This window comes from Puma concolor, chromosome A2 (assembly GCF_028749965.1).
Source record: "Puma concolor isolate L17-30 chromosome A2, mPumCon1.1.hap2, whole genome shotgun sequence".
Taxonomy (NCBI): Eukaryota; Metazoa; Chordata; class Mammalia; order Carnivora; family Felidae; genus Puma; species Puma concolor.
In genome coordinates this window covers 138,646,031-138,662,552 of record NC_141668.1, presented here as the reverse complement: position 1 = coordinate 138,662,552, position 16,522 = coordinate 138,646,031, and the positions used below count along the sequence as shown (strand labels likewise).

Genomic DNA, 16,522 nt, shown 5'->3' with positions numbered 1-16,522 from the left:
TGAAGTGCCATACTCACCAAGCACTGGGTACTTAGGTACCCATCAGGAAAGGTATTGAGAAAATGGCACTCCAGAAAGCCTGGGTAACCTGGCCAGGTGAACGCAAGGAAGTCCCGGAGTCTGCCAGGGTCTCCGGTGCTCCAGAGTCCCACACACCTGAACGTGAAGGCCCCGAGAAGAGGGGCTATCCGATGCACCCATGTCCTTCTCATGAACCCCCTGATGGGGTAACTCTCTTCTCCCGTGGCAAGAAGGGATGCCACACGAGTGGCTTCAGGGCTCCTGGAGGGGCACTCCAGAAAGAAGCCAAGGGGGTTGGGTTTTGCATGGTCACAAACATGCCGTATGGTATGCTCATGGCATTGATCAGGCGGGTGTGATCAGAGGAACAGAGAACCTCCCCACTTCCCTCACACACCTTCCACACCCCACCAGACCTTTGTGTCTATGAAAATTTATTTATAGTTATCCGAGCCCAGACTCTACCTTCGAATTCCATCTAAACAAAAGTACTTTTTTCCAAATCCCGTTTTTGTTTTTGTTTTTGTTTTTAATTTGGCACAGTATTCCTTGCCTAGACTACAGCACTACTTTGTGAAACACAAATCCTATCTCAGCTTGCACTTGGTGGAATAGGGAACTGTATATGAGACGTGATACAGCAAGCAGAGGGGAAAATTCCCTTGATGCAATCTTGTGTTTAAAGTGTTTTCTGCGCACAAAACAGTGTGTTAAGCACTATAAAAAGTACAAAAACATATCAAAAGCAGAAGAATCCATCCCTACCCATGAATCTGCTTTGCTGCCAGACATCCCATCATATAAGCTATTTCGAGCAGCACCACATTTATTTATTTTTTTTTTAAGTAGGCTTTACGCCCAGCATGGAGCCCTACGCAGGGCTCGAACTCACAACCGTGATCAAGAGCTGAGCTGAGATCAAGACTCAGATGCTTAACTGACTAAGCCACCCAGGTACCCCTCTAGGAACACCACATTAAAGTCACCTGCTTAAGGATACATATTGTGGAGAATGGAGAACTGTATGGCACAATATAAACCATTCACTTCTTCCTTCTAATTCTTGGCTTCTTTGAGGACAACCCAATAGTTAATCAATGCAGAACAAATAAGGTTGGTTTTTTTTTTTTTAAGTTTTATTAAATGCAGTTGATTTTTTTTTGAAAGAGAGAGAGAGAAAGCATGAGCAGTGGAAGGCAGAGAGAGACTCTTAAGCAGGCTCCATGCCCAATGTGGGGCTCGACGTGGGGTTCCATCTCACCACCGTGAGTTCTTGACCTGAGCTGAAATCAAGAGTCAGATGCTCAACTGACTGAGCCACTCAGGAGTCCCAGTTTTTTAAAGTAAGCTCTATACCCAACGTGGGGCTTGAACGCATGACCCTGAGACCAAGAGTCATACACTTCACCAACTGAGCCAGCCAGGAGCCCTGAACAAATGAGTTTTGATGAAGAAGGAAGGAAAGGTCAGGTGTAGGCAGTAAGGGGGTGGTCCTTGAGTAGGGGAAGTCCCCAGACTGCAGACCAGCTGGGGACACATGGGAAAATATAGTACCAATGGGTAAACAGCAAGGGGAGGGAAAAAGTGGAAAACTCCTGGAGAAGATGTGAGGGCAGACACTAGTCTTACAACAGGCAACAAATCTTTGCAAATGAATAGAAAAGAGGGAGGCCTTATCAGATCCATAACATTCTGTGTGTCCTCAGTGAGGCCAGGGTGAGAGACCACACACACCCAAGCATCTTGGCAGGGAACCTTGCACACAGCAGGAATCCACAAACTGGAGCGCTCACAGACACTAGCCACTTTTCTGCAAGAGGCCAGGCTCTGTAAAGGCTGCAACAATCCTTTTCCATTTGAGACAGCACTCACTTTGGTTACAGGACAAGGGCAATAATCACAGTGAGAAAGTTTCCAGGGACTCTTATCGGATCAGTCCTGGGGATGCTTCCAGAACTGTCTGGCTCATGAATTATGACTTGAAGCATTCCACTTGTGTCAAACACAACCTGAAAACAGAAGTGAACAGTCCAAGAGAGAAGCCATTTTCCAACACCCAGATCTCGGTCCTCGCCCCTTCCTGATAAATTGGTCTAGTTCGTGTCATCAGCTTAAAGCGCAGAATGGGCTGAGTCCAGGCAAGCAGTACTGGAGATGGCTGTGTTTCAAAGAAACTCAGAGGTTCAAACAATACCAAAGGTGATGTGCGTCCATGATGTCACAGCCCAATTCGAGGTAACAACGACACCGTCTGTTAGCAGATGCTAAGGGGCCTATCTGAATATGGCACCTCTACAAAGAAAAACCAGGGCCACCTATGTTTATCACATGAAAGTGTCTTGTAGATCAAACACTTTTAATCCCTTTGTAAACCCCTTTAAGTCACTGATCAATGCCTCTTACAGCAGATACAATGGTTTCAGTTATCAGTGAGAGCTTGGATCAACAAAGTGTTGAGGTACAGAACAAAACGGACTTATCCTTTCCTCTTTGAGATGACCTTTGCTTGAAAAGAAAGATGAGTTCTTCAGCGTGGAGCTCAGAAAAGGGAGACAGAATGGGAGAGGTGGTGTTCAGCATTCCAGAGAACCCATCCGACTGGGTGAGTTGTATCTCGTTTTGACAGCAGTGGTACAGTAACTGACAAGCACTGTCAGGTAACACATTTATCTGCACAGGAAAGGTGGCCATTCCAAAGCACAAATCTCAGATGTTGTCACATCAGCGAGGACCAGAAGCCATAATGCAGAAGGCTGTCGATGCAGGAGGCACACTGTTATCTAGACTGTAATTAGGGGGGGCAGAGGATGGGCACTCCAGTTCCAGGCACACAAAGGCCCTGACTTTTTCCTCTGGGTCTGGATTACTGGCCGAGTAATCATCGGAGTCCTTACCAGCCATCTAGGGGCTCCAGCCTCTGAGCTGCCTTTTACCGTCTGAAAGTGTGATGGCAAAGCTTTTCTGCTGTGTCTCCAAAACGTCTAGCAACCAAGACAAAAAAAATAAGACGCAAGAAACAAAAAGCAAGTTCATCCATTTCTCCGTTGGTTCGTTCACTCAACAAATATCTATTCTCTGGTCCAGGCACTGAGTTAGGTGTGGGCTGGTCGCTGAGGAAGACACAGTCCCTGACTTCCGAACAGTCAGATTCTAATAGGACAGACAGACACTCAGCGGGCAATGCACTCAGGCACGTGAGCTGGTAGGAGGGGGTCAGAGAGGGTAGCTCTGGCAGCAGGGAAGAGGGCAACAGGCCCAAACTGTGGAGGTCTTTGTGGCACGTAGGTTAAAGTTTAAAAGAAGATGGTGTGCTGGTCAGATGGAAAGGTACGGAAAGAGGAAAAAAGAGCATGCACCCAGTTACAGGAAGGCAGCAGGTGTGTCCGGGGAATGGATGAAGTCTGTGTGACTGGGAGGGGGGACTGAGCACGTAAGAGAATTTGAGGGGCAGGGGACAAGAGTATCATTCAGGTGGTTCTAAGGAATGGAGAAGTGAGCAACCCAGATGATGTTTATAGGGATTTCAAATTCATTTCAAGGTGGTTTTTCACAGGTATACTAAAGAAGAGATTCAATGAAAAAGAAGATAGACCGAGATATCCCAAGAGAATCGCGTAATGATTTCTTAAAAGCTGAATCACCATTAAAGAATTATTAAAATTCTATCGCACATATCAGCGAGTTACTTGAAAATCAGAGATAAGATACTTATTTTTAAGGCACTGTGCCTCGCATAGCTCCAATTCCCATAAGACACCATGATTTTAAACAGCTAAATCTATAAAATTCAGCAATGAGGGGCACCTCGGTGGCTCAGTCCGTTGAGTGTTCCAACTTTAGCTCAGGTCAAGATCTTCCGCGGTTTTGGAGTTCGAGCCCTGCGTCGGCCTTTCTGTTGTCAGCACAGGGCCCACCTACTATCCTCTGTCCCCCTCACTCTGTGCCCCTCCCCCACTCATGCTCGCCCTCTCAAAAATGAATAAACATTTAAATAAAATAGGGCTACCTGGATGGCTCAGTCACTTAGGCGTCTGACTCTTGGTTTCAGCTCAGGTCATGAGTTCAAGCCCCGTGTTGGGGTCTCTGCTGTAAGCACAGAGCCTGCTTCAGATCCTCTGTCCCTCTCTCTCTCGGCCTCTCCCTTATGCTCGCTCTCTCCCTCTCTCTCTTAAAAAATAAACATTAAAACAACTAATACAAAAATAAGATAGATAAGTAAAACAATAAAGTTCAGCAATGAGAAGCTTCCTCTCTGTTTCTTTCACTCTCCATGGTCCCTGTTATACTGCCTTAATCACACTTCTATTAATGATGCCCGGCACAGAAATTAGAACTGGTTTAACTCTGACTATGCTACCTGTGACCCGTGTGACCCTAAACAAGCTATTAACTTCTCTGAGCCTCTGTTTCCTCTAAAGGACCCATCTCTTAGGGATACCGGGGGCATTACCAAATGCTTGAACAATACCAAATGCTTGCACAATTGAATTTAGGCAGTGCTTGAAGGAAGTATTTCTCTCTCCATTTTATTAAAGAGTCAACGAGACGCAGAGAGGTTACATGACTTACACCAGGCCACACAGCTATAGAAAAGCCCTCAGACTTCACACCAGGGCTTCTGACTCACTCTGTAATCTAGTCCTCTTTGCTGACATAATTCTGGTTGTTGTGAAGGTTTTTTGGTGGCAATTGTCAATGGTAAACATAATTAGCCTTCAACTCGGATGACTTTTTTCATACTGTGGAAGTAATCAAAGTTTTTGAATAAAGACAAAATAAAAGGGGAGTGGAGTAAAATAAGGACTGTGGCAAAAAAAAAAATAGCATTGGAGGAACACTTGAAATGAGTGGACTGTATGGTGCGTGAATTATACCTCAATAAAGCTGTTAAAAATAAGAAACATTATGGGGCGCCTGGGTGGCGCAGTCGGTTAAGCGTCCGACTTCAGCCAGGTCACGATCTCGCGGTCCGGGAGTTCGAGCCCCGCTTCGGGCTCTGGGCTGATGGCTCGGAGCCTGGAGCCTGTTTCCGATTCTGTGTCTCCCTCTCTCTCTGCCCCTCCCCCGTTCATGCTCTGTCCCTCTCTGTCCCAAAAAATAAATAAACGTTGAAAAAAAAATTAAAAAAAAAAAAAAAAAGAAACATTAAAACAGCACCGGATGAGCAATGAGTTATGTGGCATTTAGAAGTGGTATGATTTTGAGGAAGTTTTACTGGTTGCTCCGTTTCCTTACCTGTAAAATAGGGATGCTATTACCTGCACTGTCTTTGCCAAGGAATTAGGAGAAAATGGAATCTTAAGTGGTGAAACCCATCGTGCTGATATGATGACACTAAAAAGAACCTGAGAATGAAGGAGCTTTATTTATTCATTTCTAGTGACACGTGGACCTCCTAACGTGTGTAAGACAAGATGTCTACCCCAACTCGCAAGCACCTGTTCATGAGGTCATCACTTCTCAAAATGGTGAGGTCACGAAAATAGCAGCAGCAGGAAGTTCTGGAAAATGCAGATTACGAGAGCTTGTCTCCTCATGGGACAGTTACAACATAATCAGGAGGTTGTGTTCTCCAAAGGAAGGGCTTCCTACTCCGTTGGCACGACAGGTTTGGTAGAGAGTTCTGCTTTACCAGTCACAGGGGCCAAGGAATCAAAATAAACAAAAACGTAGCTTGAGTTCTCCAAGCCTGTAACCGAATCCCTGGTGACCTGTGGTCTACTCATGTTCAAAGGTACACATGCTGTGCCAGACTCAGAAACAGACCTCTTCTGAATTTCCTTCCCATTTTATGAAGGAAATGTAAAATGAAACGCTACTTGTTTTCCCTTTCAGGAGAAAGACCATTTCTTCCTTCCCAGTTCCCGATTTGTGGGTTTCATAGAAATGAAACATTAGTACCAAGGGCTTTATGCGAGCAAAGACAAAACAGGATTTTTCACTGTTTTTAAAAGGCTGAGGTCATTTTTGCCCCAATTCCTCCATAGTGGTAAGCTTTAAAATCAAGCCATTTAGCTCACAGTCAGGTCCTATAAATCAGGGGAAAAAATAAATGGGAAAGCAAGCCAAAACGTAACCATAGTAACACCACAGATGCGTCAAGAAATGGTGTATTCATTTGCTTCATTCCCCATTTCTTAAATTGGAATCTAAGTAAGGGAAAAATTACACAGAGAACAATCATGATTCTGCAATTACTGAATTCTGCAAAACGGCATTCAACCTGCTGTCCTAGAATTTCAGAGGCAGCTATGGTACAGCTACAGAAATAGCCCCGGGTGGTAAGAGTCGAAAAGACCCCAATTGGACACTTAGCAGTGACTTGATCTCCCCACGCATCTGTTTCCTCATCTGTAAGCTGAGAATTAAAAATCCCAACCTCCAGGGGCCCCTGGGTGGGTCAGTTGGTTAAGCACCAGACTTCGGCTCAGGTCATGATCTCGAGGTCCATGAGTTCGAGCCCCGCGTCGGGCTCTGTGCTGACAGCTCGGGACCTGGAGCCTGCCTCAGATTCTGTGTCTCCCTCTCTCTGCCTCCCTCTCCCGCTCATGCTCTGTCTCTGTCTCTCTCTCAAAAATAAATAAACATTACAAAATTAAAAAAAAAAAAAATCCCAACCTCCAAGAGTTATTTGAGGGTTAATACTAGTTAGCATATCAAAGTCAGGACTTTGGACTGTTGGACTCAAGAGACCAGAAGTTCTGATCACCTTTAGCCTTGTTTGTTTTTAATTTTTTTAATGTTTATTTATTTTTGAGAGACAGAGAGACAGAGACAGAGAAAGACAGAGTATGAGCAGGCAAGGGGCAGAGAGAGAGAGGGAGACTCAGAATCTGCAGCAGACTCCAGGCTCTGAGCTGTGAGCACAAAGCCAGACGCGGGGCTTGAACTCACGAACCATGAGACCATGACCTGAACCAAAGTCGGGCACTCAACTGATGGAGCCACCCAGGTCCCCCCCACCCCTGCCTTTAGCCTTGTTTTTATTGGCTTACCTTAGTGCTTTGGTTTCTTGAGCCATAAAACAATTTATGATCCCTTTATAACCCATACAATTAACATTAGAAATTATTATTAATCCAAGTGTAAAACATTGTTGGTAGGATACAAGATTATAGCATTCCATTCCAACGCTGAAAGACTAAAAGAACGGAGGCCCAGATACATTAACACATTATCACAACAGTTTCTCTGTCAAGGCAACTCTGCTACTCAGCAGAAAGAGACAACCTTGGGGCACTGACCCAAGTTCCTTGCACTCAACCTCTTTTCCCTGTGGAGCCTTGGTTTTATTAATAAGTAAAATGAGGAGCAGGGAGGGCTGTTCTAGAACCTGATCTTTAAAGGTCCCAGTGTAGACTTATAACCTATGTCCCTGCGGGTCTATGGTGCCTCACATTAGGTCTGTTTACCATTTTGCAGTGGTATCAGGAAACACTAGCATTCTGGCACGACTTGCAAACTATTTTTTTTTTTTTTCTTAAAGAAAACCATTATAGCAAACAAATCACAGCAGTAAGCTAGGTACCCTCAATTTCAAATTATTCCTCATTTTTTTTGCTGGTTAAAATATAATATTTCCTTTCTATTTTTTAATGTTTATTTATTTTAGAGACAGAGCACAAGCGGGGGAGGGACAGAGAGAACCGGAGACAGAAACTGAAGCAGGCTCCAGGCTCTGAGCTGCCAGCACAGAGCCTGACATGGGGCTCGAACTCACAAACCATGAGATCACGATCTGAGCCGAAGTTGGACACTCAACTGACTGAGCCGCCTAAGTGCCCCTAAAAAATGGTATTTAAAAAAAAAAAATTCAAGCTTTGAAGGACTTGGCAATAACAGAAGGGAAAAACTCCAAGTACTAAAGCCAAAATCATTCTTTCTTCTCAATTTTAAATAAAATCATGCAATTCTAAGTGTCCCCAGGATTGCCACCTCATGATTAGCTATATAGGAATGCAGGTGGGTAGTGCACGGTAATACTTCACTACAACTCAGGTGCCCAAGCATCTGCCCCATGGACTGACTTCCTCCCTCCCTCTCTCCTTCTTCTCCTGCCTTTTCTTCCTTCCTTCCTTCCCTCAAAACAAAAACCTCGCTTTCATAGTCCCTATGCTCTCTGTCTTGCTTTCTCAGATTTGGTCTAATCTAATGGGTTGGGGGGACTGGAGTTTTTAATTGGTGGAAGCCATTTCTTCAAATGCAATTATGCGTGAAATCGAGATCAATGAATCTGGTCATGTTGGGGAAGCAGAGAGAGTCCACTGAGGCATTCTCTCTGCTGAGGGGCCACGAGGGCTCCCTGATCTCCACAGAGATCAATCTGAAGGCCTCTGGCCTGGTCCACCACAGTAGTAACAATGATGATTGGCATTCATGGAGGCCTATGCCACGCCAGGACTTTGCAAAACCCTTCATCCCAGGTACTCCTCATTACAGTCTTATGGAATTCGTATGACTCAGATGTCGTTTCCACTGATGTGAAAACAGGCCCCTACAAAGGATAACTAATTTACTTGACATATAAGCAAGAAAGCGGGAGGGCAAGAACCTGAAGGCCAAGGAATTCACCTTGTGCTGTGCCGTATGTCGCAGGGTCACTTAGGATGCCCTGGACTTAGGGAGGCACTAAGTGAGCAAGCCGCCCAGTGTTCCAGAACCAACTGCTGAACTCTTCTGTCTCCACTAGCTTTCCACACACACATACACCCAGCAGTCAGATGCCCCAAAAGGGCTACTTACAAGGCACAGCATGGCGGTAAAGGTTATCCCTTATGGTCTGCTGGAGCTCATGATCAGGAGAGCCTTTCTGGAAGCGCTGATTGAGAAAATGTCGCAGGTCCTTGTTCAGTTTTCCTCCTGTGAGAAATATATAAAATAGACAAAACACATCAACCACGGGGCTTCCCAGAGATGAAGCAGGTTGACAGCAGAAATGCCACCAGAAGCCATTCTACCCAGCCACTCTCGGTCATTAGGAGGACCTACTTCAGGATTCCCTCTGCAGGAGAAAAGCAAGCAAGGATGTAATAAACATAAAACAGCATTGACAGAGCATTAATTTGGGGGGATCATTTCACATAATACTAGAAGGCTCAAATAACAAAGAATTTAAACTAGGCTATTACATTTAAAATATGTGCCAGAGACCCTTGAAGACACTATTAAAGAGACGGCAAATGGCTGAGAACTTAAAGAGAACAATGGAGCAACAGCTGACAAATTATACAATGTTCTTCGACCACGGTTCCAACTGGTAGAAACTGACCCTATGAATATACTTGCAAAAGTCTGCAACATCTCCAGTATTGCTTATTGCGGTATTTTTATAATAGCAAATAAATGAAAATCAAAGCAGAAGATCTGAAAAAGACCACCAGGGATCAACTAAGTAAAGCATAGTTGATTCATATGGTAACTACTCCAAGAAAGGTATATCTGCTTAGTGTTAGTGTCAAAGGAAAATATGTGGGGTGTGCATACTGTCTGACCCCTTTTGTGTAAAAAGGAACAAAGAAAAGGAGGCACTCTATATTGATGTGAGCCATCATCACAAAGTTTTTAACAACAGTTTCCTTTAGGTAGAAGGACATGAGCTTGGGAAGTAAGGGAGAAGATGTCTTCATTGTATAGACAGATATACAGATGTCACTCTTTAGTCTACAAAGATATACAGACCTTATTATCCTGCATTGATTGTACAAACACTAGACACAGAGTGCTTTTTCACTATTGTTGTATAAGCAATAGCTACGTGAGTGAGCCTGTGTATTTCTTTGTAATTCTCTACATTAACAAAATAAAACAATAGTTAAATTATGGCTATAAAAATATGTCATAGAAACAAAAAAGGTAACCAAATGTTCTTTTTAAATTATAGACACAAATTATACTCTACAGGACCAACAGAAGGCTTGTAGATCAAGTTAGCTAATATTTATGCTTAATGGAGAAAGACTGGTTCAGTGACAGCTAAAAATAACCAGGCTAAAATCGTCTTTCCATTTTTAGACAAGATAAAAATTAGGTAAGAACATTTCTAGCCTTAGAGAAACAAAATAGCAATGCAGTATCTATGTGAACTACAAAATTCATGTCTTCAGATGGTAACTTCCCCATGGTCAAAAATGTGTATCATGAGGATGCCATTGACAGTTAAGATGATGTTATGTCCTACCTAGACGGGAAACGACTGATCTTTATTTTAGTATCATGGTCAACAGATTCCTTATTACAGATGATTGCTTTATAGACTAACAAAACCTAATTTGAACTATTTTATTTGAGATGTATTATACCTAAGGTTTCAAGTGGCCAAAATCAAAATAGATATATTCGAGTCAATCCTGGGTCATTTAATAAATATTCAATAACTCATCAAATATTTGCTGAATAAAAAGGACACACATCCACCTATCCACTCCCCATTCCGCCCCTGAAAATGGTCATAAGGTTTGAACAATTTACAGAGGAATATATATGACTAGCCATCTAACCACATGAAAAGATATTTAATATCATTATCAGAAAAAGGCAAATCAAAACCACAGTGAAATTCCACTACATACCTACTAGAATGGGAAAATTTATTTTTTTAATTTTATAATTTTTTTTAATGTTTACTTTTGAGACAGACAGACAGAGATAGAGTAGGAGCAGGGGAGGGGCAGAGACAGAGGGAGACACAAAATCTGAAGCAGCCTCCAGAATCTGAGCTGTCAGCACAGAGTCTGACATGGGGCTCGAACCAAGGAACCATGACCTGAGCCAAAGTCAGGTCTCAACTGACTAAGCTACCCAGGCGCCCATAGAATGGCAAAAATTTAAAAGTCAGTATCAAGTGTTAGCAAGACTGGAGAACAAGAGGAACTTGTGGGCACTGTCGGTGGGCACAGAAAATGGTTCATTCTCTTGGGAAAAGAATCTTATAAAGCTAAACCTTCACTAACGAACGACCCAGCACTTTCACTTGCATTTATGCAAGAGAAATGAACAAGCACACTCCCCCACACATACGACTTCCGGATGAATCTCCACAACAACTTTCATCACTATGTAATAGTCCAAAAGTGGAAACAACCAAAATATCCATCAACAGGGGAAAGGATAAGCAAGCTGCCCTCTATTCAAATAGGGTGCTACACAACAGTTAACGGGAAGAGACCACTAACACATAGAGTACCATTCACACACGGAAAACACATAATGCTGAGCAAAGGCAGCTAGACACAAAAGGCAATATTGTATACAATTCCACTTACATATAAAGTTTTAGAATAATCTAAACTTTAGTGACAAAAAGCAGTTGAGTGGTTACCTGGGGCTGAGGGTAGGCAGAGGCTGACTGCAAAGGGGGACAAGGGAGTAAGATCTATGGAGTGTCCCAATGTCAGTTTCTTGGCTTTGCAATTGTACTATACTTATGTAACCAGTTCTCCCTGGGGGGAACCTGGATGCAGGGTACAGGGGATCTCTGTAGTACTGTTTACAATTTCCTGAGAGTCTAGAATGACTTTAAGACAAAAAGATTTTTTAAATTTTTTGTAAGTTTATTCATTTATTTTGAGAGATAGAGACTGCGTGAGTTGGGGAGGGAAGACAGAGAGGGAGAGAGAATCCCAAGAAGCCTCAGCACTGTCAGCACAGAGCCCAACATGGGGCTCGAACTCACAAACCATGAGATCATGACCTGAGCACAAATCAGGAGTCGGACACTTAACCGACAGAGCCACCCAGGTGCCCCAAGATGAAAAGTTTTTGAAGGGGGGAGCACAAGGAAGTGTTTGAAGTAGATGCCAGTACAGAAAATCTTGATCATGGCAGTGATAATATGGGTTTATATATTTATCGAAACTTATGGAACTCTGTGTGTGTGTGTGTGTGTGTGTGTGTGTGTGTATACTGGATACAATTTATAGTACGTATGTGACACTATTACGAAATTGATTTCAAAGTTTAAAAAATAAACATGATTACCCAATGACTATGTGATAGGCTATTCTAAATGCTTAATTCTCAATTTCGCAGCAGAGAGATGAAGTGAAAGGAAAATAGATTAAATCTTGATAGTTAAGACAGAAAGGCTTGGGTTTAAATCCCGGCTCCACTGTTTACTAGCTGGTGAACCCAAGCACACTGTTTCACCTCTGAACCTTATCTGTGAAACAGAGCTCCGATAAAACAGAAGCCCTGTCATGAAATTGGTATAAGGATTAAATGAGATGCCAACACTGCTTGGCAAAGAGAAGGTACCATGATAATGTAGAGTGGACAACCACTGAGGCAAGGGAGGGGGAAGAGCTTAGACCTGTTCAAAGATGGGCTGTTACTCTTTTTCAAAATGCCCATAAGCATAAAGCCCATTCCATTACTTAGAAATAGCTGTGAACAAAATACAGGCACAGGGAAATTCAGACTAAAGGATATTTCTAGAGTTTCTGGAAGGGAATAAAACTCTACTGGTGCTAAAATTGTCCGGCCATATGTAAATGGGTTAGTATTTAGTGCATACTTAATACATTGTTGGCGCTGTGCTGGAGTTGAAATGAAACCAACTGGTAAATCACTGATATTTAGGAGTCACATCGGCCAACTCTATCTCTAGGTAGAAGGTACTCTGGAGTTCGACCAAAAGGATACCAATGTTTACCAGCCAAATCTGTGTTGTTTAAGACCTAGAGTTTATATTCTCCATAGGAGACCACAGTTGCAGGCGGTAGAAAGACATTGAGCCATGAGTAGAAAAGATGTTATGGGATCCAAGTTACTGCTTGAGTCAAAAGCAAAATCCTAAAGAAGATTCGGGATACAGTATCTGTTTCTCCTATACAGAACCCAGGTACACACACCCTTATGGATCATATGCAGGTTACCTATCAAGATAAAACATGGGCTTATAGATGGGAAGGCATTCATTCTTAAGCCACAGACACTCTTGGTCTACACTTGAGATTTACATTAAAACTAGCCAAGCTAGCTAAAGTTTGTGATCATCGAACTAAAACTCCGCTTTACTGCAGATGTGCAAAAGGGCAGGGTTAACTATGCTGCCGGTTAACATTTACTCTGTGTTCCGTGACATTTGTAAGCGAAAAGCCTCAACCTTCCCATTATATTAAGAATACTGTACTTTTTGGCATCTAATCTCAAATTAATTGCCAATTATTCAGGGGATATGTCTATAAATCTTCTCCTAATTGTCAAGGCAGTGAGCCAATGAAATAATAAATTGCTAGAGAGAGAGAGAGACAGAGAGAGTCAGAGCATCTTCACTTTCTTTGAAATTCAAAATTTGTTTTGCAAGTGGAAAAGAGAACAGAGGTCAGAAATACAGGCAACTTTTTCCAAGAAAAGGATTCAGAGCTGATTTTAAGACAATTGTATAATTTCAGTGACAAAAATGAAGCTTACTGTCTGTCCTGCATTTGCCATTACTTTATATTTCATATCAATGTATCTGAAATTGTGTATCTTTTAAATTTAAAACAATGTATCTCTGCTTTTTTTAAATTCACACTGGTTTAGAGAAATTTAACCATGTCAATTCACGTAACCTTTGCTAATTACTTTAAATGTTGTGTAATATTCCATTTAAAAAATATACAATGTATTTGTCCTTCATAAAAAATTAGGCTATTTCCAATGTTGTTGCCAATACAACAATGCAATAATAAATGTCACTGTAATATTTTTCTTTTCAAATATGTATATGTGCAGGAAAAAACATAGTATATACAGGGTTCAGTACTATCAATAGTTCCAGGCATCACTAGGTGTCTTGGAACATCTCCCCCACAGATAAGGGGGTGACTACATTTCTGGTGACTTGTACATCCTATCATATATACATATATGTAGTGATATATATAAATTATATACATATATATATATATATACACACATACAATATATACATATGTGTGTGTGTATATATATATATATGATAGAATATATATCTCATATATACATTTTTGTCTTTTATGCTTCCTCTTTGGTAACTTGCCTGTTCATATTCCTTGTGCATTTTCCTAATAGGCTGTCTTGTTATTTTTGATAAGATGTTCTTTATATACTCTGGATATGATTCCTTTATCAGTTACTTAAGTCACAAATTTTGCTTGTTACTATTTAAACATGAAATGATTCCTTAACATCATTGTGTAGTTCCTCCAAACTTTTCCTCTACATGCTACACAGTTTTCTGCCATCTCAACTAGAAGCATCATTTTCAAAGTGATGGATTATGAGGGGACTCTGCTTGGTCTGAACTCTATCTCCTAAAGTATAGAATCCTAAGGGAGAACACTAGTCAATAGAAATAATCTTGACGGCCCAGAAACTAGGTTTCCAGAGATATTACTTTTGAGTCTTCTCGATTCATCCATTTCTAACCAAGGAGACAAAACATAACTCTCTCTGTGTTGTATAAGCTCCAGAACATAGAAGGTCAAAGAATAGTGTTTCCTTACAACTAAAATTTAGACTGTAATATATTTCAGATTTTCAATGCTAAGGAAAACGTGCATAAGGATACTAAAGTAATCACACTTCCAAGTGATTTACCATTAGCACACAATTTCTTCACGGAATGATTGTAGTTGTAGGAAAGATGTATTTATTAAGGCAACACAAATGCTTTGTAGTGCAGGGAGCTATTACAGCAAAAAAAAGTCTGTATCAGTTCAGCAGTTTACATTTGTAAAGGATAGGGTTTTTTTTTAAGTGCAAAATTATAAATCGAAATACAAATTAGCTAGTTTTATCGTCGCTAAAACTTACAACCTGAAATACAATTAGTGAGTTTTGTCTTTAAAAGATTTTGCCATTTGTTTCTTTCTAACACATTTTTCCTGACATTTTTCTCGCTGTAAAAGTCATAAAAAATAGTGGGGAGTTAGGATTTACTACTAATTGGATGGGCCGACTGAACGGATGGCTGCACAACAGTGTGAAGGTACTCAACGCCACTGAACTGTACCCTTAAAATACTTAACATGATCTTATGTGATACATATTTTACCACAATAAAAAGGTAACCTATGTGAATTCCGAGGTTTGAAAAATACACAAAAGTACAACAATGAAGGTTAAAGATCAACTGTAACCTCATGTGCATCACCATTAACGTGTTGGTACTGAATGCCCCGTGTATGCCTACCTACGCATACAGACAGATGCCCTTACTGTACCCTCACACACATGGGGGATTCATTCACTCATTCAACCAAATATTTATTAAGTCCCGACAGCCAGACAATCGGTGGGCCCTGGGGACACACCACGACAACACAGAACTCCTGAACAGGAACTAACACACAAGTTTTAGCAAACATGAACCGGGCTGGCCTCTGAGCAGAGGTCATTGTTAAGATGAGAAAGCAAACGAGACAAGAACCAAGTTAACTCTGCCAAGTGTGGGGAAAACAGCATTCTAGACAGAGAATGCCGCATGTGCAAATGAACGGAAATAGAAAGGAGGCTGGCGTGTTAGAGAAAAAGCGTGGAGCTCGGACAGGGGCAGCACACGCAGAGGTGGAACAGAGAAGCTGGGGCGGATCATGCTGTGCCTTGCAGGCCAAGATAAGGAGTTTGCATTTTATTCTAAGCTCCTTAGGAATGTAGTGAAGGGAGGGCAGTCAGGGACATAAGGAAGGCCTTGTCTCCGTGTTGAGATTCTCCCCGCAGCTGTGCAGTGGGTCAAGAGTAGAGGGAGGTGGGGGGGCGCCTGGGTGGCTCAGTCGGTTGAGCATCCGACTTCGGCTCAGGTCATGATCTCACGGTTCATGAGTTCGAGCCCCGCGTCGGGCTCTGTGCAGACAGCTCAGAGCCTGGAGCCTGGTTCGGATTCTGTGTCTCCCTCTCTCTCTGCCCCTCCCCTGCTCATGCTCTCTCTCTGTCTCAAAAATAAATAAAACATTAAAAAAAATTTTTTTTAAAAGAGTAGAGGGAGGTGACAGCGTGCGGCCAGTGTGGCTGATCACACAAGACCAGAAGTGGCCTGGAATAAGGAAACAGATGAAAAGAAGAAGGGCAGGAGCGCAGAGAGAAGATGTAACTTAAAGCTAGAAGCAACAGGGTGTGCCCACGTGATGGAGGAAGATGCCAAATGCAAGAGAGGAGTCAAAAGTGATTCCCACGTCTGGGCTTAAGTGCTGATGCCCACAGGGGAGGAGAACACAGGAGTTCCATTAGATACCTATTAAATAGGGGATAGGGAGGATCATGCCCGGCATGAGGATTTACATCCACATGGTCTAACAAATAATTCATACGCATTTCCAATACTCTAGCAGTGCTCGAAAATTTAGTTTTAATAGCACATATGTGTCATGTCTCATTCCATCACAACCTATTTAACTATTACCCATCAGTAAGCATATGAATGAGTTCTACTGTGATTATCCTCCTTGGATAAAACCTATCTGTATTTCTTTTTTTTTTTTTAAGTTTATTTGTTTATTCTGAGAGAGAGAAATAGAGAGAAAAACAAAGAGCAAGAAGA

At 42.1% G+C, this 16,522-nt stretch overlaps 1 protein-coding gene across 15 annotated transcripts in view; it reads right to left on the bottom strand.

Annotated features, from left to right (window-relative positions):
• The window catches only part of MAGI1 (membrane associated guanylate kinase, WW and PDZ domain containing 1), a 642,539-nt gene that overhangs the window by 249,496 nt on the left and 376,521 nt on the right, over window positions 1-16,522 (bottom strand). For all 15 annotated transcript variants that reach the window (XM_086697648.1, XM_086697649.1, XM_086697651.1 and 12 more), the window contains exon 2: window positions 8,764-8,880. In XM_086697648.1, the coding sequence (XP_086553774.1) occupies window positions 8,764-8,880 (117 nt within the window). The remainder of the gene's footprint in view (window positions 1-8,763; window positions 8,881-16,522) is intronic.